At 42.8% G+C, this 22,191-nt stretch overlaps 1 protein-coding gene across 2 annotated transcripts; it reads left to right on the forward strand.

Moving 5' to 3' along the window:
- The first annotated feature begins 1,597 nt into the window (after nt 1-1,597).
- Nucleotides 1,598-21,975, forward strand: LOC123365920 (amine sulfotransferase-like). Of its 2 annotated transcripts, none has more exons than XM_045008954.1 (7): nt 1,598-1,662; nt 7,324-7,494; nt 9,056-9,264; nt 11,931-12,057; nt 17,183-17,277; nt 20,460-20,640; nt 21,731-21,975. In XM_045008954.1, the coding sequence occupies exons 2-7, from the start codon at nt 7,356-7,358 to the stop codon at nt 21,853-21,855; spliced, it is 876 nt and encodes a 291-aa protein (XP_044864889.1). In that variant the 5' UTR covers nt 1,598-1,662; nt 7,324-7,355; the 3' UTR covers nt 21,856-21,975. The 2 variants fall into 2 exon arrangements, with proteins under 2 accessions (XP_044864889.1, XP_044864890.1); XM_045008955.1 differs by lacking the exon at nt 1,598-1,662 and adding an exon at nt 1,966-2,099.
- The last annotated feature ends 216 nt before the right edge of the window (nt 21,976-22,191 follow it).

A 22,191-nucleotide genomic window follows, 5' to 3' on the forward strand; every position in this document is an offset into this window, starting at 1 on the left:
TTAACACATTATTTTTTTTGAAGAGCATGATCAGGATGGAAACATGTCCTCTGGAACGATGGCCAAAGCATGAAGAGGGATGTGAATCTTTAGTGCATCTGGCATGTACATATCTTGTGACCCCAGCTACAACAGTGCCATGCAAATGCCTGTTCTCACTTTTGGGTGACATAATTAAAAAGTGGGTAGCGTTATCTCCCCTAAATGTAAACAAACTTGTTTCTCAGCGATTGGCTGAACAAGAATTAGACTGAGTGGACTTGTAGACTCTAAAGTTTTACATTGTTTTGTTTTTGAGTGCAGTTATGAATAAAATGAATAAAGCAAAAAAAATCTTATTTTTTGGGAACTTCTAGGAAATTCCATATTTCAAGAAAATGAAAGAAAAAGCTCAGAAAAATTAGAATAGACTGGAAAACCTAATTATGACCACACACTCCCATGTCAATTCTGTAAAATCATGTGAAATACAATCTCCAGTCTTACAGATGATTTAGGTAAATGGCTTCTTTTTAGTGTCATTCCAGACTAAAAGAAAGTGAGAGTTGTGGGTTCTGAGACTATGGAGTTAAAATTGTCATTTGAGGTCTGAAATCACAGTTGCCAACTTTCATGCAGTAAATAAGCACCCCAACTTTCACAATAAGCCAAAAATCAAGCTAATCCCATTTTAAAACAAGCCAATCCCTAACAACCACAACATTCTATGTGACTAGATTCCTCCCGGGGTGCAGTCTGGGACTGTGATGGGCCTGCTGTGCACCCCTGACTCTCTCCCCCCGCTTAACCCCTGCTTACCCCCGCTTGCTGGGAGCCAATAAAAAAAACCCAACAAGCTGCAAGCCCAACAAGCTACAAGCCAAAAACTAGCCAACAAGCAACTCACAAGCCAATTAAGCCAAAAACAAGCCGAATTTTTGCGATTTTTTTTTCTTCACGGGTTTGGCATGTCTGCCTTAAATGTCTCTCTTTGAAGTCAACTGCAAAACTCCAATATTTTCAGTGGGCACAGGGTTGAGCCTCAGAGGTGTGCTTAGTGCCAGTTTATACACATCAGCAGGTGACACAGGCATCTTACTCAAAATCCGAGGTAGGTAATGCCTTCCCTATGGGGATCTTCTCAATCCCTAGGCTACCCTTGCAGAAATGTTCCTTTGTATGGTTTAATCCCATGCTCCAGCCATAGGGTTTTAACTGCCATCTTTATGCTGATGACTCTCAGATCTACTTTGCCACCTCTTTTTTTTCCTCTTTCCATTTCTCCCATCTTCCTTAATGTTGCTGCTGGTATAAAAAAGTTGGAGTGAAAGTGAAAACTACTATACTATCATTTGAATAGTTTTACTGTTGAGTTATTTAATTCAGACATACTCAGGCAATTTGAGTCATTTTGCCATATTTTTATTCAGACATTTTGAACTCTTTTCACATTTCTAAGAACTACCCTGTTTTGTAATCTTTCACTAGTGGTCAGACTTCAGGTCAAGGGTTGGAAGAGATCAAAAGAAAAAAACACACCCCCTTAAAACTCCAATCAGGTTGCACACCAGCTGTAAAGAAAATATTCTCCTGTTTCTAGGAGTGAATATCAGTCTTGTCTATTCAAGTGGAAGGCAGCAGTGTGGGCTTGTGTCTGGGAGCAGCAGAAATAGAGCAGAGAAGGTAGCTATTTTATTATATAATGTATTATATAATTTCTCCTGTCTTCCTTAATGTTGCTGCTGGTATAAAAAAGTTGGAGTGAAAGTGAAAACTACTATACTATCATTTGAATAGTTTTACTGTTGAGTTATTTAATTCAGACATACTCAGGCAATTTGAGTCATATTGCCATATTTTTATTCAGACATTTTGAACTCTTTTCACATTTCTAAGAACTACCCTGTTTTGTAATCTTTCACTAGTGGTCAGACTTCAGGTCAAGGGTTGGAAGAGATCAAAAGAAAAAAACACACCCCTTTAAAACTCCAATCAGGTTGCACACCAGCTGTAAAGAAAATATTCTCCTGTTTCTAGGAGTGAATATCAGTCTTGTCTATTCAAGTGGAAGGCAGCAGTGTGGGCTTGTGTCTGGGAGCAGCAGAAATAGAGCAGAGAAGGTAGCTATTTTATTATATAATGTATTACTAAAACATCTCCATCAGTAAATCTGTGAATGAATTAAATATTTTATAAGCTTCAGCAGTGAACTGTATGCAGTGGAAATATTTTCCATTGTTGTTCTTTGGCAATAAGCTGAGTGGCATGGGAATCTGATCCTGAAATGCTTTTTTGTGTGTGTGGTTATCCAACAAAGAAGTCACAACAACAGTGTGTGTTAAAGAGTTGACTGGTGAAAGTAAATGTAATTTAAGCCATCATTTGTTTTACAATATCAGCATGATGATGGAGCTTGTAACTGGTAATTGATAGTTCCTGCTGTGTCAGCACAGGTGGATGGAAAAGTTAAGAGAGAAACAGGTTTGTGTACAAGTACAACTGTTGCACCTGGCTGGCCTGATGCCATTCTACACATCACTGCTGGAATTTGATATTTGTAGAAAGGTTATAACTCCCGTACTCCTGCATATGAGTGACCACCCTAGACCAGCCCTTTTGCAGTGTCCATCAAGCTGAAAACTTCTGTAGAGCTTGTAGTGCAGCCTGAAGAGTAAAAGGAAATGGAAAAAAAAATAGCGGGTGCTCAGCAGCCCCTGATCAGCTCCTTCCCCCACAGCCCTCCAGCCTGCTGTTCAATGGCATGCAGGAGGCACTGAGGGGGAGGAGAAGGAGCTGGGGCGGGAAGAGATGGGGTGGAGCAGGGGTAGGAAGAGGCGGAGCGGGGGTAGAGGAAGAGGCAGGGCCAGGGTTTGGGGGAAGGGGTGAAATCATAGTATATCAGGGTTGGAAGGGACCTCAGGAGGTCATCTAGTCCAACCCCCTGCTCAAAGCAGGACCAAACCCAACTAAATCATCCCAGCCAGGGCTTTGTCAAGCCTGACCTTAAAAACCTTTAAGGAAGGAGATTCCACCACCTCCCTAGGGAACCCATTCCAGTGTTTCACCACCTTCCTAGTGAAAAAGCTTTTCCTAATATCCAACCTAAACCTCCCTCACTGCAACTTGAGACCATTACTCCTTGTTCTGTCATCTGCTATCACTGAGAACAGTCTAGATCCATCCTCTCTGGAACCCCCTTTCAGGTAGTTGAAAGCAGCTATCAAATCCCCCCTCATTCTTCTCTTCTGCAGACTAAACAATCCCAGTTCCCTCAGCCTCTCCTCATAAGTCATGTGCCCCTAATCATTTTTGTTGCCCTCCGCTGGACTCTTGCCAATTTTTCCACATCCTTCTTGTAGTGTGGGGCCCAAAACTGGACACAGTACTCCAGATGAGGCCTCACCAATGTCGAATAGAGGGGAATGCTCATGTCCCTCAATCTGCTGTCAATGCCCCTACTTATACAGCTCAAAATGCAATTAGCCTTCTTGGCAACAAGGGCACACTGTTGACTTATATCCAGCTTCTTGTCCACTGTAACCCCTTTCTCCTTTTCTGCAGAACTGCTGCCTAGCCATTCAGTTCCTAGTCTGTAGCAGTGTATGGGATTCTTCCGCCCTAAGTGCAGGACTCTGCACTTGTCATTGTTGAACCTCATCAGGTTTCTTTTGCCCCAATCCTCTAATTTATCTAGGTCACTCTGTAACCTATCCCTACCCTCCAGCATATCTACCACTCCCCCCAGTTTAGTGTCATCTGCAAACTTACTGAGGGTGCAGTCCACGCCATCCTCCAGGTCATTAATGAAGATATTGAACAAAACCGTACCCAGGACCAACCCTTGGGTCATTCTGCTTGATACCGGTTGCCAACTAGACATGGAGCCATTGATCACTACCCGTTGAGCCTGGTGATCTAGCCAGCTTTCTATCCACCTAATAGTCCATTCATCCAGCCCATATTACTTTAACTTGCTGGCAAGAATACTGTGGGAGACAACATCAAAAGCTTTACTACAGTCAAGGAATAACACATCCACTGCTTTCCCCTCATCCACAGACCCAGTTATCTCCTCATAGAAGGCAATTAGGTTAGTCAGGCATGACTTGCCCTTGGTGAATCCATGCTGACTGTTCCTGATCACTTTCCTCTCCTCTAAGTGCTTCAAAATTGATTCCTTGAGGACCTGCTTCATGATTTTTCCAGGGACTGAGTTGAGGCTGACTGGCCTGTAGTTCCCCGGATCCTCCTCCTTCCCTTTTTTAAAGATAGGCACTTCATTAGCCTTTTCCCAGTCATCCGGGACCTCCCCAACCGCCATGAGTTTTCAAAGATAATGGCCAATGGCTCTGCAATCACATCCGCCACCCTCGGATGCAGTGCATCCGGCCCCATGGACTTGTCCAGCTTTTCCAAATAGTCCTGAACCACTTCTTTCTCCACAGAGGTCTGGTCACCTCCTCCCCATGCTGTGCTGCCCAGTGCAGTAGTGTGGGAGCTGACTTTGTTTGTGAAGATAGAGGCAAAAAAAGCATTGAGTACATTAGCTTTTTCCACATCCTCTGTTACTAGGTTGCCTCCCTCATTCAGTAAGGGGCCAACACTTTCCTTGACTTTCTTCTTATTACTAACATAGCTGAAGAAACCCTTTTTCTTACTCTTAACAACTCTTGCTAGCTGCAACTCCAAGTCTGATTTGGCCTTTCTGATTTCACTCCTGCATGCCTGAGCAATATTTTTATACTCCTTCCTGGTCATTTGTCCAATCTTCCACTTCCAAACTTCTTTTTTGTGTTTAAGATCAGCAAGGATTTCACTGTTAAGCCAAGCTGGTCGCCTGCTATATTTATTATTCTTTCTACCCACTGGGATGGTTTGTTCCTGCAACCTCAATAAAGATTCTTTAAAATACAGCCAGCTCTTCTGGAGTCCTTTCCCCCAGGGGATCCTGCCCATTAGTTCCCTGAGGGAGTCAAAGTCTGCTTTTCTGAAGTCTATGGTCCTTATTTTGCTACTCTCCTTTCTTCCTTGTGTGAGGATCCTGAACTCGACCATCTCATGGTCACTGCCTCCGAGGTTCCCATCCACTTTTGCTTCCCCTACTAATTTTTCCCTGTTTGTGAGCAGCAGGTCAAGAAGAGCTCTGCCCCTAGTTGGTTCCTCCATCACTTGCACCAGGAAATTGTCCCCTACACTTTCCAAAAACTTCCTGGATTGCCTGTGCACCGCTGTATTGCTCTCCCAGCAGATATCAGGGTGATTGAAGTCTCCCATGAGAACCAGGGCCTGTGATCTAGCAACTTCTGTTAGTTGCTGGAAGAAAGCCTCGTCCACCTCATCCCCCTGGTCTGGTATTCTATAGCAGACTCCCACCACGACATCACCCTTGTTGCTCACACTTCTAAACTTAATCCAGAGACTCTCAGGTTTTTCTGCAGTTTCATACTGGAGCTCTGAGCAGTTATACTGCTCTCTTATGTACAATGCAACTCCCCCACCTTTTCTGCCCTGCCTGTCCTTCCTGAACAGTTTATATCCATCCATGACAGTACTCCACTCATGTGAGTTATCCCACCAAGTCTCTTTTGTTCCGATCACATCATAATTCCTTGACTGTGCCAGGACTTCCAGTTCTTCTTGCTTGTTTCCCAGGATTCTTGCATTTGTGTATAGGCACTTAAGATAACTCACTGATCGTTCTGCTTTCTCAGTATGAGGCAGGAGTCCTCCCATCTTGTGCTCTCCTGCTCATGCTTCCTCCTGGTATCCCACTTACCTCAGGGCTTTGGTCTCCTTCCCCCGGTGAACCTAGTGGAGTGGGGGTCGAGCACCCTCCGGGAACTCAGGATGTCAGCGTCTCTGCATAAGCTACCTTACATGGAGCTAACTCTGTAGTGTAGGTCAGACCTAAGTCATGTCACTGAGCTTGCATGTGTAGTTACTCGTATGGAGCCTTGTATGTTGTCTAATGACATTAACAAGGGCTTTTTTCCCCCACATACCTACTCTTCTTTGTTAGTTGTATACCACACAAAAAAAGACATATATTATGGAAAGCCTTAAAGAGAGAGGCCTGGGTATCAATTCACTTAATCTGGTAAACTACATGGAGATTTCTTAAAACCTGTTCCAACTCAAATACTGTAACAGACATATGAGGTGAAATCCTCTAGAAGGTTATTTTACTCCCATTTCATTGTCTCTCTACTCTCTGTTGGAAGGGATATAACCAATGTGCTCCACTGGCACATATGTGGCATGATGTCACTGATTTACAGGTGAAGAACCTTACAAAATATTGTGGCCAAAAATAAAATTAGCAAAGAAAACTCTTAAGAGAAAATAAACTTCCTCTCCCTCCCTTCTATTTTGCTGAACTTATGTTACTAGACAAGAGGGACTTGGAGAAACATATTAAATAGGTATCAGAGGGGTAGCTGTGTTAGTCTGGATCTGTAAAAGCAGCAAAAAGTCTTGTGTCACCTTATAGACTAACAGACATTTTGGAGCATGAGCTTTCGTGGGTGAATACCCACTTCGTCGGATGCATGTAGTGGAAATTTCCAGGGGCAGGTTATATATGCAAGCAAGAAGCAGGCTAGAGATAACGAGGTTAGTTCAATCAGGGAGGATGAGGCCCTCTTCTAGCAGCTGAGGTGTGAAAACCAAGAGAGGAGAAACTGGTTTTGTAGTTGGCAAGCCATTCACAGTCTTTGTTTAATCCTGAGCTGATGGTGTCAAATTTGCAGATGAACTGAAGCTCAGCAGTTTCTCTTTGAAGTCTGGTCCTGACGTTTTTTTGCTGCAAATTTGACACCATCAGCTCAGGATTGTTAGTCTACAAGGTGCCAAAAGACTTTTTGCTACATATTAAACAGGGAAGTAGGAGAGAGAGAGAATCAGAAATAATAAGATGGTATGTACAAAATACCAGCCACAAAATTAATTGGACTGCAGCCTCATTACTCTGGTTGTGCACAAGGACTAAGTCATAGCTCATGGAATGCACTGGACTTTGTGGTGAGCTCCTTGAGTAGCTCTGAGTTTAAGTGCCCATTTACATGGATTCTGTAAAGTTAGAAAATTGAATACCAGACACTTGTACAAGTAAATAACTCAAAGCCAATGTATTACACAGCACTTTTAACTGCAAAAGATATTCTGTTCTCATGCCAGTCCCTAAAAGTGCCATTTCTACACTGTCATTCAGTTTGCTGTTTTTGTTAATATATATTTTCCTATCAAAAGGAGATCTGTTATGTTTATATTGTACTAAAATTTTTGTCCTGAGGATAGATAACACCAAAATAAAAATGAGATAAAATAATGTTTTCTAACCTGCAGATTCTTGACATAGGAGTGAAACTGAGTTAACAATGGAGCCATCAGAATTTTTGTTCAAACATAAAGGATTTTATTTCGTGCCAGACATTGTTACACGTGAATACATAGATTCACTTGAGGATTTTGAAATCAGAGACAGTGATGTATTTGTTGTTACTTATCCAAAATCAGGTAAGACTGATTGCTTGATTCCCTTTCGGAAAATCATATCTGACTTTTGTCTGAAACCTTAATTGACACACCCCCACCACCCCACCGCTTATTCACCACCTTTATGACCTATTTTGGTGGTAGCAGTTCAAAATCTTTTACCTGCCAACATTTTATTGGATACATTATTTCAGTTTCATCCCTGTGTTTTAAGCAATGGCAGAAGGTTACCTCTAAGCGTTAATCTGCAAAGTATCAGGGGGTAGCCGTGTTAGTCTGTATTCACAAAAACAACAAGGAATCTGGTTGCACTTTAAAGACTAACAGATTTATTTGGACGTAAGCTTCCTTGTTATAATCTGCAAAATATATTTGAACTGGGCAACTATTGCCAAAAGCTGTTCACAAATATGTATTGTAATAAACCACGTGTATTTGTTTCTGTAGTAGCAAACTAGTTTTATTCACCTTTTGGACATAGTAAGTTCATGGAAAGGGAAAGTGGTGTGAATGCTCAGACTAATGAATTTTCACACAAATACAAAACCTCAGACTGCACTGAGACAGCCATCTCTACTGCAAAAAAAATAAAGGACAATCCTCCCCTTCCCTCTCGCCCCCCCACGATTGATCCCAGTCCTGTCACAGACTATTCAAGCTGAATTGCCAACTTCATGTACTCAGGTGATCAACATTTTTGTTCTCAGACTTCGCAGTGATAAATTTTCTTAAAACAAGAAAGCACTGCTTCCAGCCTATGAGGTATGAGGTTTGAGAATTACTTGCAGCTGAAGTTATAGTATAGCAGAACCAGCTCCTCTGTGAGAAGCTCAGAGAGAAGGACTCTTTGCCCCATTGTATACTAAACATTGTAACACAGTTTTTGACACTGACCAATTCCGGTCACTAAAGAATCCTTGGCACTTCTTAATAGAGAATTCCTTGTATCGCTGAGATGTCATGTAACATGCACAGAAAGGACAGATCAATGTGAGCCTTCTTCATGAGGCCTGAAGTAGTACTGGTGCTCTTCCACTGCGGGGGTGGAATAGGAGTACTTTAAAAACTCTCAGAACAACATTATACAGGGTGCTTTGGATAGGGCCAGTGAATCCACTGGCTATTACTGTAATGGACAGTCATGCTGCAGCACTGAGGCTACATAAGAGGGAGAAAAATAGTCTGTGGTAATTAGGGTGACCAGACAGCAAATGTGAAAAATCGGGTCGGGGTAATAGGATCCCATATTTTAAAAAGCCCTCAAAATCGGTCACCCATAGTAATCACCATTTCCATGGGGAACCTGAATACCCTAGGTAAAAACATTTGAAGATTTAGTTATTGACCAGCACATAGATAGATATGGGTTTTTTAAAACTAAAATGTACAAAAGTATAATGCTGTTTGGATTTCCATCCCTGCTGCATTAATGGACTCCCTTTAAGCCCAATTTTTGGACTTCATTTATAAGGTGAAATGAGACACAGTTTTGAAGAGATTGTGATTATGGCACATTATTACATGACATTACAAATAAAATTAGCATCAAAGCTGTTTCAGATAAGGCTATTTTCTTTCCCAGGAACTGTGTGGACTCAGAATATTTTGAGCTTGATTTATCATGAAGGCCATCGAGATGGAACAGAAAATATGGAAATAATAGACAGAGTCCCATGGCTGGAATATAACATACGTAATATGGATTATGTCCGTCGTCCATCACCTCGTCTCTTTGCTAGTCACCTGCCGTACTATTTAGTTCCAAGAGATCTGAAGAACAGGAGAGCAAAAGTCAGTGATACTGTTTTTACAATTTAATTAACATTACCCAGGAAAACTGGTAGCTTTCACCAATAAATCAATCTGAATCCTCAGGGCCAGACTGTCTGTCCTCCCCACAACAACCCTTCCAAAAGCAAATCTCCCCTGCATGGGGATGGGGCTCACTTCCTCCATTCCATGTCCCTAGACCCAGCCAAAAGGAGGAAAACCAGTTCAATCAAGACCTCAGAACTTCAGTGTCCAGTTTCAGTGGAGATCCCATATTTCATGGAACTGCTGTGCTTGGTCTCTGGGCCAAGAAATGGAACTGCTTCTGCCTCATCCTGACAGCTCCCTCTAAAAGGGGCGTTAGTGATGGGTTATGATCATTGCAGTCTGCATGTTATATTGTAAATTACAGTGTTTTTGTTGTGGTGATGTATGTAGCTATGTAACTGTAAGCTCTTACGTTATCCATGTTTTATGTCTCCTGCATTTTAAACATCAGGAAACTTCTTGCTAAGGATAGGGGTGTGGACTGTGGCAGATGCAGCTCAGGAGGAAGGATCTCCAGGGTCAGGGATTTGCACTGAGCTGTCTCTCATGGAGATGGCTGCCCTGCCCTGCTGTGTTGCTTTCCCTAATCTAAATGGAGAGTCATTCACACCGAAGGTGTGCAGTGCTGGCCTGTGAGAATTGCCTTGTGGGAGCGATGCCAATCTCTTACATTGCTCCCGGGATCTCTCCTGAAAGGTGACGTGCTGTGCACCCACTTCCCCAGGAGACTCCCTTCACAGTCACCCTTGCAGCTTCCTTATCTCTGTTGCAGTAACACCTATGATACAATGAGCAGATGCATGGTGCAGAGCTTTCACCACATGAGCTCCATCAGTGCAACCTCTTAATCCATAGGATCCTTCCTCTTGATTTGCTTTATAGCTCACCCCATATCCCATGCAGAAAGAGTCCTTAAAGTTACAGGGACAGTAAAAGTAAATGGAACAACAACATCTCCTAAGCTGCACATAGCACAATTTTAACTACAGAGATTAGAAAATCTTGTATTGCTTCTGTATAGTTTACAGGGCTCATGTAGATTTTCACAATTTTAAGACCATGTTGATGGTATAGGGAGTTTTTCTCTTCCTGGCTTCTGGCTGGCTGTTCTTAGTGTGCACCACCATATGCCTTAGCTGTCTGTGTGGTTTTCCTGAAATTCTCAGCTCCAAATTGTTGGAGAAATTGATTGAGGTGTGCAGCAATGCACGTTAGCATTACTTTTTAAACACTGTATCCACTAAAATTCTCTAAAAATATCTCTAGCTACAATTTTTTTTGAAAGAGCAAGAAATTCATGCTTACTAGGATTCTAGTCGAATGATATGTTTTTCACTGAAATACTTTATCAATATACCAAACTACACACAAATAAATATCTGTTGCTGACTTAACAGTGTTTGTATTTAAAAGGAATTCAAAATCAAATCAATTTATTAAAGTTTAAATTCTTTTTAGATAGTACACCTGCAAGTGCACTCCCTGTTAATTTTTGTGCGGTTTATTATCACATTTCCCATGATTTTTAAAATGTTTTTGCTCCTCTCTTGCTGTGTGAAAGACCCATATAAAAATTTAAAAAAACTTGAAAACCTGATTCTAAGTACTCATGTTCCTTACCTTACAGCAGTGAGTAATCCCATTGAGGTCAATGGTACTATCACATGTAGACAGTTATGCATGTGCATGAGGGTCTTTGGAATTAAGGAAGCGCAATAATTCCAAAGAATGTACAGAAAATGCTGGCAAAGACACACAAAAAATCCCATTCATTTTAATTAGGATAAACTATTTACTAAAGTACTTATTCTTTTCAGATACAATGATTTTAGTGTTACTTGCACCAATAGCAAATAAGAGCACATATTTTTAGGTTAATTGTGTCCTTTTAATCCAGGGGTGGGCAAACTTTTTGGCCTGAGGGCCACATCGGGGTTGCAAAACTGTATAGAGGGCCGGGTAGGGAAGGCTGTGCCTCCCCAAACAGCCTGTTCCCCCCCCCCATCTGCCTCCTCCCACTTCCCACCCCCTGACTGTCCATCTCAAAACTCCTGACCCATCCAACCCCCCCACTCTTTGTCCCCTGATTGCCCCCTCCCAGGACCCCCCCGCACCTAACTGCCCCCTGAGCGCCCCACCCCCTATCCAACCCCGCCTGTTCCCCATCCCCTGACCATCCCCCCCCCCAGAACCTCCATCCTATCCAATCACCTCCCCCGCATCCCCTGACAGACCCCCCGGGACTCCCATGTCTATCCAACTCCCCCACCCCCGTTCCATGTCCCCTGATCACCTTGCCCCAAAACCTCAGCCCCATCCAACTGCCCCCTGTTCCCTGTCCTCTGACTGCCCCCCAGGACCCACTGCCCATTATTCAACTTCCCTGCCTCCTTACCATGCCACTCAGAGTGGCAGAACTGGAAGTCGTGCCACCGGCCCAGAGCCAGCCACGTTGCCCGCGCGGTAGCATGGCTGCAAGGGAAAGGGGGACAGCAGGCGACGGGACGGGGGCTAGCCTCCCTGGCCGGTAGCTCAAGTGCTGGTCAGGATGGTCCTGTGGGCCAGATGTGGCTCCCAGGCCATAGTTTGCCCACCTCTGCTTTAATATATCTGAGATTGTCACTCTTTTTACCTTGCAGGTTATTTATGTAGCCAGAAACCCGAAGGATGTTACAGTTTCCTATTTTCATTTTTCCAGCCTTTCAGTCCTACTTGAGACAACACCAGATTTTAATGTTTTTCTGGAGAGGTTTTTAGCTGGGAAAGGTAAGGTTTCATTTATTGCTAAAAGGCTAAGTCCTGCTCACCAACCACAGCCTAAATAAACTATTGGAGTGGGTAAATTACGTAGAAGATGGAGCTGGTCAAAATCCTGGCCTCCACCTCACAACCTGGGGTCTAAGGTTGCAGTGAATGCAGTATCATTCACAGTTCACAATAGAGATTTTGTATAAATGTAGTCCAGGGCAGGGCCAGCTCTAGGCACCAGCAAACCAAGCATGTGCTTGGGGCGGCACATTTCCAGAGCGGCATTCCGGCCATCTTTTTTTTTTTTTTTTTTGCTTCGGGCTGCAAAAGCCTAGAGCTGGCAGCATGTCATGCGCGGGGGGCGCCCTGGAGCCGCGGCAGTTCACGCCACTAGCCACAGGAGAGCAGCGCCCGCACCTTGTGGCTGGGCCGGGCGGGCTTCAAGTGGGAGACACTCTGGCTGTGGCAAAGCGGCCTGAGCCACCCAGAGACTGCGGCAGAGCAGCCAGAAACAGCAGGGAGGCCGTAGAGGGCGGGGCCTGCATCCTGCTCTCTGGGGCTCCGTTCTCTCTGGGGCTGCCCTGCCCCGGCTCCTCAGCCCCCTCCTCTGCCCTCCTGGGTCCCGGCCGATCCTGGAGGCGGGAGCCCTGGCTGGAGGAACCCTGGGCTGAGGCACGGCCCGGGAGCCCCACTGCTTACCCCAACCCTGCCAGCGCCGGACTGGCTGGAGGCGAGGGGGGAGCAGGCGGAGTCAGCATTGGTAGGGCGGAGCCCAGGGCTGGGGCAGTAGGGGGTGTGGGTGGGGGGGGGAAAAGAGAGCCCAGCGCTGGGGTGGCAGGGGGTGTGGGTTGCGTGGGGTGGGAGGGAGAGCCCAGCGCTGGGGCGGGTGTGGGGGAAGAGAGAGCCCAGGGCTGGGGTGGCAGGGGATGCAGGTCGGGGAGGCACTGGTGTGTGTGTGGGGGGGTGAGAGCCCAGGGCTGGGGTTGGGGGGAGGGGTCAGCCAAAAAATTTTTTGCTTGGACAGCAAAAGACCTAGAGCTGGCCCTGGTCCAGGGGAGCTGCATAGGCACATGCATTGCACCAATAAAGTGCAAGTTGTCTTGTGTATCTCAATTGGTTCTTCACTCTGAAACCTAACCATGAAGATTTCAATACATTTCAACTCCACTTAGGTGCTCAGATAACACAGCTGAGGAGATGAGGTTGAGCGCTATGCAGAGAACACACAGAAGTAGTTTTCTATTAATTTTCTGGTTTAGTAGTTTTCCACAACTCTTATGCCTATCCTGCAATCCCAAACCACTACTTATACCTTCCAAAGAGCCGAAAAACTCAGCTGTAACCTATCTAGCTCCTGAGTTCTCTCTTAATATCTCTGACAATCCAACATTCTCACTAAGGCAGTTTATGGAACACAGAAAATTTAAGTGCATAGTAAAATAAATTCTACACATTCTTCTGTTATGGTAATTAGTGTGACTGTCTCATCTGCATAGGATCTTTTGGGCCTTTTCTCCCCTAAGCTTTGAATCCACTGCCTCTTTTGTCCTGTGTAGAACCACACTACAGATGATTTTCCTTACAACAGAGAGTAGTGTGATTCCTCTCCAGTTATTGCCATCAGTGAGATCACCCTTTTTAGGTACTCTGCCAACGATTCCATGTTTTCACTTGTCAGGAGGGGTCTCTTCTCCACAGAACTTGGAACAGTTTGTCAGTTTTATTAGGGCAGTGGGGTCAAGTTCTTTTAGCTTTTCTGCTGTGATTTGATCATCTCCTGCCATTTTGTTGTTTTTCAGCTTCTTAATTGCAGCCTGTATTGCTGACATCTCTTTTATAATTGGAGATATACCAATCTCCTAGAACTGGGGGACCTTGAAAGGTCATCAAGTCTCTGTTGCATCAGTGCTAATGCCAAGTAGATTATGTTCACATTTCATCAATATCTGGTGTTGAGCTGGGGCTGACTCTGTTGAGGACTTGTCTGAAATACTCTGCCCATCTGTCATTGTTACAAGTTGTAAGCCTTTTTGGCTTTTTATTGGCCATTTCTTGTTTGAAATGTTCACCATTTTCACTGCTTTGTCTGCTTTCTTGTACTTTTCCTTTGCTTTTTCCAATATTTTGTTTGTCTTAGTATTCAGGAGTTTTCCTTTCAGTGCTTTTCTTTCCTTGTTGAGATGCGACATCTCTTGGCTTATCTAGTTCTTGCTCTGTGTGTGCTGATACCAGGCTGTGACTGCTGCAGCTTGAATCATGTTGTCTCAGAGCACAGTGCATTTTTCTTCAGGTCCAATCTCTATCTCACCTTCCTCTGCCTCTGTCAGCACCCCAGATCTGTTCCATAGTTCATGCTGGAATTTCTCAGAGCACACTTTTGTTTTCAGTTTTATATTATTGATTTCTTTGCCACGTTCTGTTTAAAGTTGGTCTTTTTCAGTTTTAATTTCAGTTTGGCAATGCAAAGATTTTGGTTGCTCCTGTCATCTGGGGCTTGATGTGCCCTTGCATCTTGGACAGATGACCTGAATCTCAAACTGATGCCGATGCAATTGATTTCTTCTTTTGTTTTGCTATCTGTCAAATTCCATGGTTCTTTGTGTATGTCTCTAGAAGGGACCAGGGTGCTTGCAAGAACTAAGTCAGACACCAAGCACAATTCACTGAATTCCAGGTTTCCTTCATCACTGATATCATTGACAGCCTGCATAGACATGTATTGTGGAATATTCTTTAGTCCTGCGAAGTTCCAACTAAACCCTTCAACACATCCCGGCCATGTACAGAGATGCAAGGTTGCTCTATAAGAGTGGACAACCTGACAAGAGAGTGGTTCATTGTTGACACGTATGTGAAACAGGGCTGCATTTTATTTTTGCTATTGTTTGGCATTTCCATAGACAAGATAATGAAGAAGTGTATTAGTAACACAAAAACTGGTACCTAGATGGCAAAGCCTAGAAGACCTAGACTGAGAAACTACTGAGCAATACCCTGGAAAAGCTACAAACAAAGAAAGACAACCTGGCAAAATCTGCAGGTCAAACAGGGCTCAGAATCAGTTACAGAGAACCTTGAAACTCAGATGTCAAGCGGTAACTTCATATTAGAAGGCAAAAACATCAAGAAACTGGAATAATCCATCTACTTGGGCAGTACTATTCTAGCCATCAGGAACATCAAGAATAAGGTGACATCAGGGTTAAGAAAAGCATCCACCTCATTCACTAAACTCAACAACACATGGACATCAAAGATATACAGCACCAAAGCAAAACTTAGAATTTTCAACTCAAATGTCTCAGTGCTAACGTATGGCTTTTTTAGCTAAAGATCTACTAAAATGTTAAACAGAAAATTAGATGCTTTCAAAAATAAGTGCCTACAAAGATTCTGGACATTGGATGGAGAGACATCATCACCAATAAATATATCGTAGAAATCACCAATCAGCAGCTTATTTCCACTAGAATTAGAAGGAAGTATTGGGCATACATGGGGCATGCACTTCAGATGCCAACACACAGAGTCGCACATGAAGCTGTCAAGTTGAAACCAACTGGGTTAGGAAACGACAGTGCCCAAAAGGCCTTAAAAAGAACCCTTCACAGGGAGGTCAGAATAGTTGATCATAACACCATTGAGTAGTTGGAAGTAGTATCAAATGACAGAGAGGAATGGAAGAGATTAGTTTCACTCTGGGGATCAACATTGACATGACTATTTTTCCCCTGTATTTGGCCCTGGTGTCCAGTTCTGGTGCCCACAATTGAAGAAGGATGCAGATAAATTGGAGAGGGCTCAGAGAAGAGCCGTGAGAATGATTAAAGTAGAAAATGTGCCTTTTAGCAATAACTCAAAAAGCCAGAGGAGAGGAAGTGTGTGCGAAGAACTGGGAGCAAGAGGCATGCAAGAAGCCAAGAGTGAGTAGACGTACTGCTGGAGGACTGAGAAGTACAAGCGTTATCAGATATCTGAAGGAAGGTCCAGTGGTGAGGACAAAGAAGGTGTTGGGAGGAGGCCATGGGGAAGTAGCCCAGGGAGCTGTAGCTGTCGCAAAGCTGTTCCAGGAGGCACTATAGACAGCTGCAGTCCACAGGGCCCTGGACTGGAACTCAGAACAGAGGGTGGGCCTGGGTTCCCCCCAAACCTCCCGACTCCTGATCAAACACAGGAGGAATTGACCTGGACTGTGACTTCTACCAGAGGGGAAAGTCTCTGGGCTGTTTCCTGACTCACAGGGTAAATCTGTGAGGTGAGCAAATCCGCTAATAAGTGCAGGGCCCACCAAGGTAGAGGAGGAACTTTGTCACAGTACCTACGATGGGGAACAATCCAGCAGAGAAAGGTATACCGGTAATACAATTCAGTGGCTGGCAGTTGAAGCTAGATAAATTTAGACTGGAAATAAGGCATAAATGTTTAACTGTGAGAGTAATTAACCACTGTAACAATTTACCAAGGGTCATGGTAGATTCTCGATCAATGACAATTTTAAAATCAAGATTGGATGTTATTGTAAAAGATATGTTTAGGAGTTATTTGGAGGAAGTTTTATGGCCTGCCTTATACAGGAAGTCAGACTAGATGACCACAATGGTCCCTTCTGGCCAGAGAATTTATTAATCTATGAATCTATCAATTTAATTATACGTTTGTGATCACTAATCCATCAAAAGTAATGGAAAATATTATCTATAAGTAAATAATCCAGGACATAAAAGTGCAAATATGTTGTGCTGGGTGCAAGAACCATTCTATGATGCCAGTGGATTCTAGAGGTAACAGTACAATGTGTATTTGTTCTCATGTAACGGTCTGTCTGTCTGTTTGTGGAAAAAACAAAACTTGTCCTCAGATCCCTAGATTAGAAAATGGACTTGGCTTGTCATTTATCTCACGTTTAAAGTAAAAGATAATCCAGGATAAGGCTGTGAATCAAAACAGGAACTGGAATAAAGTCTCTGTGAGCCCAAATATCATCCCAACAGCAGAGGGAAGAGAAGCTGAAAAAAGGAAGTCTGCTCCATTGATTCTGCAGCCGTGCTTGTGAGAGTATTAGAATGCAAAAATGTCAATAACTGAATGGTTTTTCTGTTTGAGATCCTTAACATTTATTTCTATCATTTTTCTCCTTAATTAGTAGTGGCTGGCTCCTGGCTGGATCACATCACAGGCTGGTCCACCCACAGGGATGACTTCAATATTCTCTTCCTTACCTATGAGGAGATGAAGAAGGTGAGACCAGTCAATCACTTTATATCTGAAAGAAACAGTAAATAAAATGCCTCCATTTTTCAGTCAGATTTTGCCACCTTTACTCACATTGAGCTGTTCTTTACTCTGTGAAGATTCTCGTTCATTTCACAGAGTAAGGTACATTGTTCTCATTGATTTCAATGCGAGTTCTTGAAAAAGTACTTCTCAGTGTGAGTAAGGGTGGAAGAATCAGAACTGTGGGGTGAGATGTTCAGAAGCACCAAAGTAAATTAGCTGCTTAACTCCCATTGACATTCAATAGCACATAGGAGCCCAATTCACTCAGTCACAAGAGGTATCATTTGCTTCCTGGTGAAGAATATCTGCTTGATGTGAGTACAGTTAAAAATATAATAATCTTGCTTTACTTCATTTCCTTTTCTGCATATCAGGATGGCAGCTACACAACCCATCCCATGAGGCATCCTAAAGGGAAAGGAGAAGTTTTGTTACATTTTAGAACTTCTCAAACTGCTTTTAGAACTGAAGATGTTTGGTCAAAATGTCATTTTTCTGCAAAACTGAAGATCATGTAATTTTTTTTAATGAAAAATGATATTTTATTGCACTATTTAGAACTAGATTTTTAGTAAATAAAATATTTTAATAACTATTTTGATGTTTTCAATAAAGATGCCTATGTGAAATCTTTGAAAAGTACAGAACACTTCAAAATTTCAGTTGTTTTTAGAAATTAGTTTTTCACTTTCCTACCAGCTCAGCTAGCTTGTAACTCCTTAACAACTTCACCTAGCTTAGCAGAAGTCAGGTTTAGACTACTTTCAGTGTCCGTACATGGATTTGTTCTAGTTCAACTAAATCCATTTTAAACTGATTTTAGTCACACTTTGTAAACAATGTCTGGAGTATCTGAGTGCACCTCTTAGCTAAATAGCTAGCGATGCAGCAGCATGCTCTCAGCTGACTTCAGCAGGAAGCATGTTGATAGTAGCAGCAAGGCTGATTAACAAAGCGAGGAAAGACCCTTCCCATTAAGAGGTCCAACTCCTGATATATATATTCATAGATTCCAACGCCAGAAGGAACCATTGTGATCACCTTGTCTGACCTCCTGTATAACACTGACCGCAGAACTTCCCCAAAATAATTTCTAGAGCAGATCTTTTAGAAAAATATCCAATCTTGATTTAAAAATTGACAGTGATGGAGAATCCACCATGACCCCCTAGCATATTGTTCCAATGGTTAATTACCCTCCAATGTTAAAAATGTAAACCTTATTTCCAGTCTGAATTTGTTTAGCTTCAACTTCCAGCCCCTGGATTGTGTTATATTTTTCTTTGTTAGACTGAGGAGTCCATTAATAAATATTTGTTCCCCATGTAGGTAATTATAGACTGTAATCAAGTCACCTCTTAACCTTCTCTTTGTTAAATTAAATAAGAACATAAGAACAGCCATACTGGCTCAGATCAAAGATCCATCTAGCCCAGTGTCCTGTCTTCTGACAGTGGCCAATGCCAGCTGTCCCAGAGGGAATGAACAAAACAGGTAATCATCAAGTGATCCATTCCCAGCTTCTTGCAAACAGAGGCTAGGGACACCATCCCTGCCCATCCTGACTAATAGCCATTAATACACTGAGCTCTTTGAGTCTGTTACTGTAAGGCATGTTTTCTAATGCTTTAATCATTCTTGTGACTATTCACTGAACCCTCTTCAGTTTATCAACATCCTTCTTGAATTGTGGACTCTAGAAAAGGACACAACAGGGGTCCTTCTGCTTCCGAAATAGGTTGCCACAGACAGACCAAAATACAGTTAGCCAGAAAATTATGACAACCTTTGTCTTAAATGGTGCTAGCAGTTGTAATCACAGTCACAGAAATGAGCCTTTCTCTCCTGATTAGGCAATGAGGATGGGTTGGCTAATGGTGAAGGAATTTGCAGTGGCTTAACTTGCTACTCACCTGTCAGTTTTTAATGCTGCTATAGCCTCTTGCAGTGAATTAAAATCTTGCTTATGAAGTAATGTAGTAAGACTTAAGGTGTTGGAATAGATATGTATTATATTATATACTAATGTTAGATGTGTAGAAGTGTGAATAGAAAAGAGTAGTTAAATGATTGGATGTGTGCCTGCCTTTTTAGCCTTGCTGTAAATTGTTATAGCAATTTCTATAACTAACCCAAGGACAAAAACACTAATTATCTAAGGCCTAGAGAAACAAAACAGAAAGTCTGTGCCAGGGGGGTGATAAGGACTTTGGGAAACAGTGCTGTTTTACCACTAACCCTTTCATCCCTTGGAATTTTGATTGTGCCTATGTAAATCCCGTAGTCGTGTTTTTTTAGCAATGTAAAGGAGGAGAGAAAACAAAATAACATGTAAATCAAACGTGTTAAACTGGAATGTGAAAACGCTGAAATGTAAGCATGCTGGGTGAGTGGAAATGAGTGTCTGTGACAGGTAAATGATCGATCAGGAAATAGTACCAGCCAAACTCAAAAAAGATTCACACCTATCTGGTGGCTAAAAATAATGCAGGAAACCGGATGACCCCCGGAGAGCAAGCCGGAATCTGCCCAAGGCGCATCAAGAAGAAATAAAAAATAATATATGCGTAACACTTGTCCGTCATGAATGTACCATCCGCCGGTCAAGCTGATTGATGGCTATCTCAATCATGACAGAGCAATTCCCATAGACTTACATTAAACCCAAAATCTATAAAAATAGAGCCAGGGGACTGTGATCTTTGAGTCTGGTTCTGCAACCACCCTCCAGGAGCATCGGATGCACATCTGACAACGGCTCGGCTCCAACCTCGTGTCCAGGGCACCTGGCCAGTGACTTGGCACGAGCAACTGAAGGCTGGTAACTATAACTGATCATTGCAGAACCTGTGTGAATGGTTGTGTGAGTGAATGCTTTTAACAGCTGTCAGTACTATCCTGTTGTATTTGCAATAAATGTGGTGATTTGCTTTATCCCTCTTATAAGATCCTGCTGGTATCATTTTATTAGTGTAACAAAGGTCCCAAATAAGAAGTCATCTTTATTCTTTAATGCTATATCCATGTGCTCAGTTTCCCTTTATTTAAGTATCCCATTATCCTTTACTCTATCATTTTATTTATTTAGTTCTTTTCTTTTTCTAATTCGGGAAACCGTTACTTTGAAATAATGTTCATTTCAGGATCTCAGAGGCGCTGTGCTGAAAATCTGCAAATTCTTAGGAAAGCAGCTAAATGAAAAAGAGCTGGAAACTGTTGTGGAAAAGGCTACATTTGATCAAATGAAAACTGATCCCAGGGCAAACTACGAGTTCATGAAAGGCAATCTCCTGGAACGAGGCAAAGGACATTTTCTTCGCAAAGGTAATGCAGAAGCAGCCAACGCTAATAAATATTTAATCCTGCAGATCCTGGCATAGGACGTGTTGAAGCTAGCTGCCTAGGACTTCCAATCACAACTTTCCATCCCCAGGAAACAGTTGGCTTTGGGGCACTAAGACTGCTGAGTGAGGCTGTATTGCTGTGTAACAATACACCAGACACCATGTCTCACAGATTAAAAGAGAGCTGCACTACTTTGCTCAATGCAATATCTTAAATGTATTGCATTGAGCAACGTAGTGCAGCTTTTTTTTGATCTGTGAGAAAAAAGTGTCAGAGTTTTGTGATCTTCTTATACTGCTGAATAGGAGGGGGACCCAGCCAGATGTTGGTGGGCACTGTGGTATGGAACAGTTAGAGAACCACTGCCTACCATTTAGTACAGCATTGCCTGAAAAGAATGTTCAGAGAAGCTCATATTTCTCTTAATAGTAACTACTTCTTTTCTTCTAAAATTTGTAGTGAAATAAATCAGTACAGGAAGATGATAACTGAGATGTATAAAACCACTGGTTCCTAAAACAGAATTAGTAACATTGTCTAGAAATACTGGGTCAAATTAGTTACACTGCAGACAAAGCTAGACCGAGAATAAAATTGAGCCATTATGATTTTCCTCAGGGACACAACTGTATTCCACAAACACAGTCACAGTTTTGGCCAGTGGCATGTGTTTTATCACAGGGGCAGCACTCTCTGATAAGGCTGCTGACATCTGTAACATGCAAGTCACATCACTAAAACATTTGCCCAGCTAATCAAATGGACACCAATGGGTACATTTCTAGTGCCGCGAAGGATAGATGAGATGTACAACTCCAATTTACAAAAAGGGAGGGTGTTTTTTACTGTAGTTTACCCACACCTTCAGGACTGGAGATGTACCACCAAAGTCCTAGAGAACTACGTTCTGGGGAGATGAGAGAGGAAGGAACGGAGGAGAAAAGGAACTGCACCCAACTAGCAGCATTCACAGCCTCTTACCTGCACAAGCAATATTCAAATGATAATAAAATGTCCAAGTGGCAGCAGAGTATCTAGCAACCAATTTCTCTTCTGTCTCCTGCCCCAGGGACCGTTGGAGACTGGAAGAACATAATGACTGTGGCACAGAGCGAAAGGTTTGACAATGTTTTTAAGGAGAAAATGAAAGACCTGTCTTCCACGTTCAACTGGGATACTAATGACGACATATAGGCTGGTTTCCAGGTGGAAAGAGGTTAAAGTGCGCTAAAGAGAATGAAAGTATGTGTTTGTCTCCAGTGTTCGTAAAAATCCATCATTCTGTGCAAATTAAAGATTTTAAACGTGCAAAAATGTTTACTTCTTACATGTATTTGCACATCACCACAGTACCCCAGTTCTAAGCTATGAAAAGGTCTTACATACTGTCATGTTCTGGGGTGCAGTCCAGGCCAGTCAGGGGTTGTGTCCCCACATGTCGTATAAACCGGGGTGTCTTAACTGCCCTCAGGGTGTGGCTGACAGCCTGGACACCAACATCCAGCAGACAAACATGCAGTATCCTGAGTG

This window comes from Mauremys mutica, chromosome 3 (assembly GCF_020497125.1).
Source record: "Mauremys mutica isolate MM-2020 ecotype Southern chromosome 3, ASM2049712v1, whole genome shotgun sequence".
Taxonomy (NCBI): Eukaryota; Metazoa; Chordata; order Testudines; family Geoemydidae; genus Mauremys; species Mauremys mutica.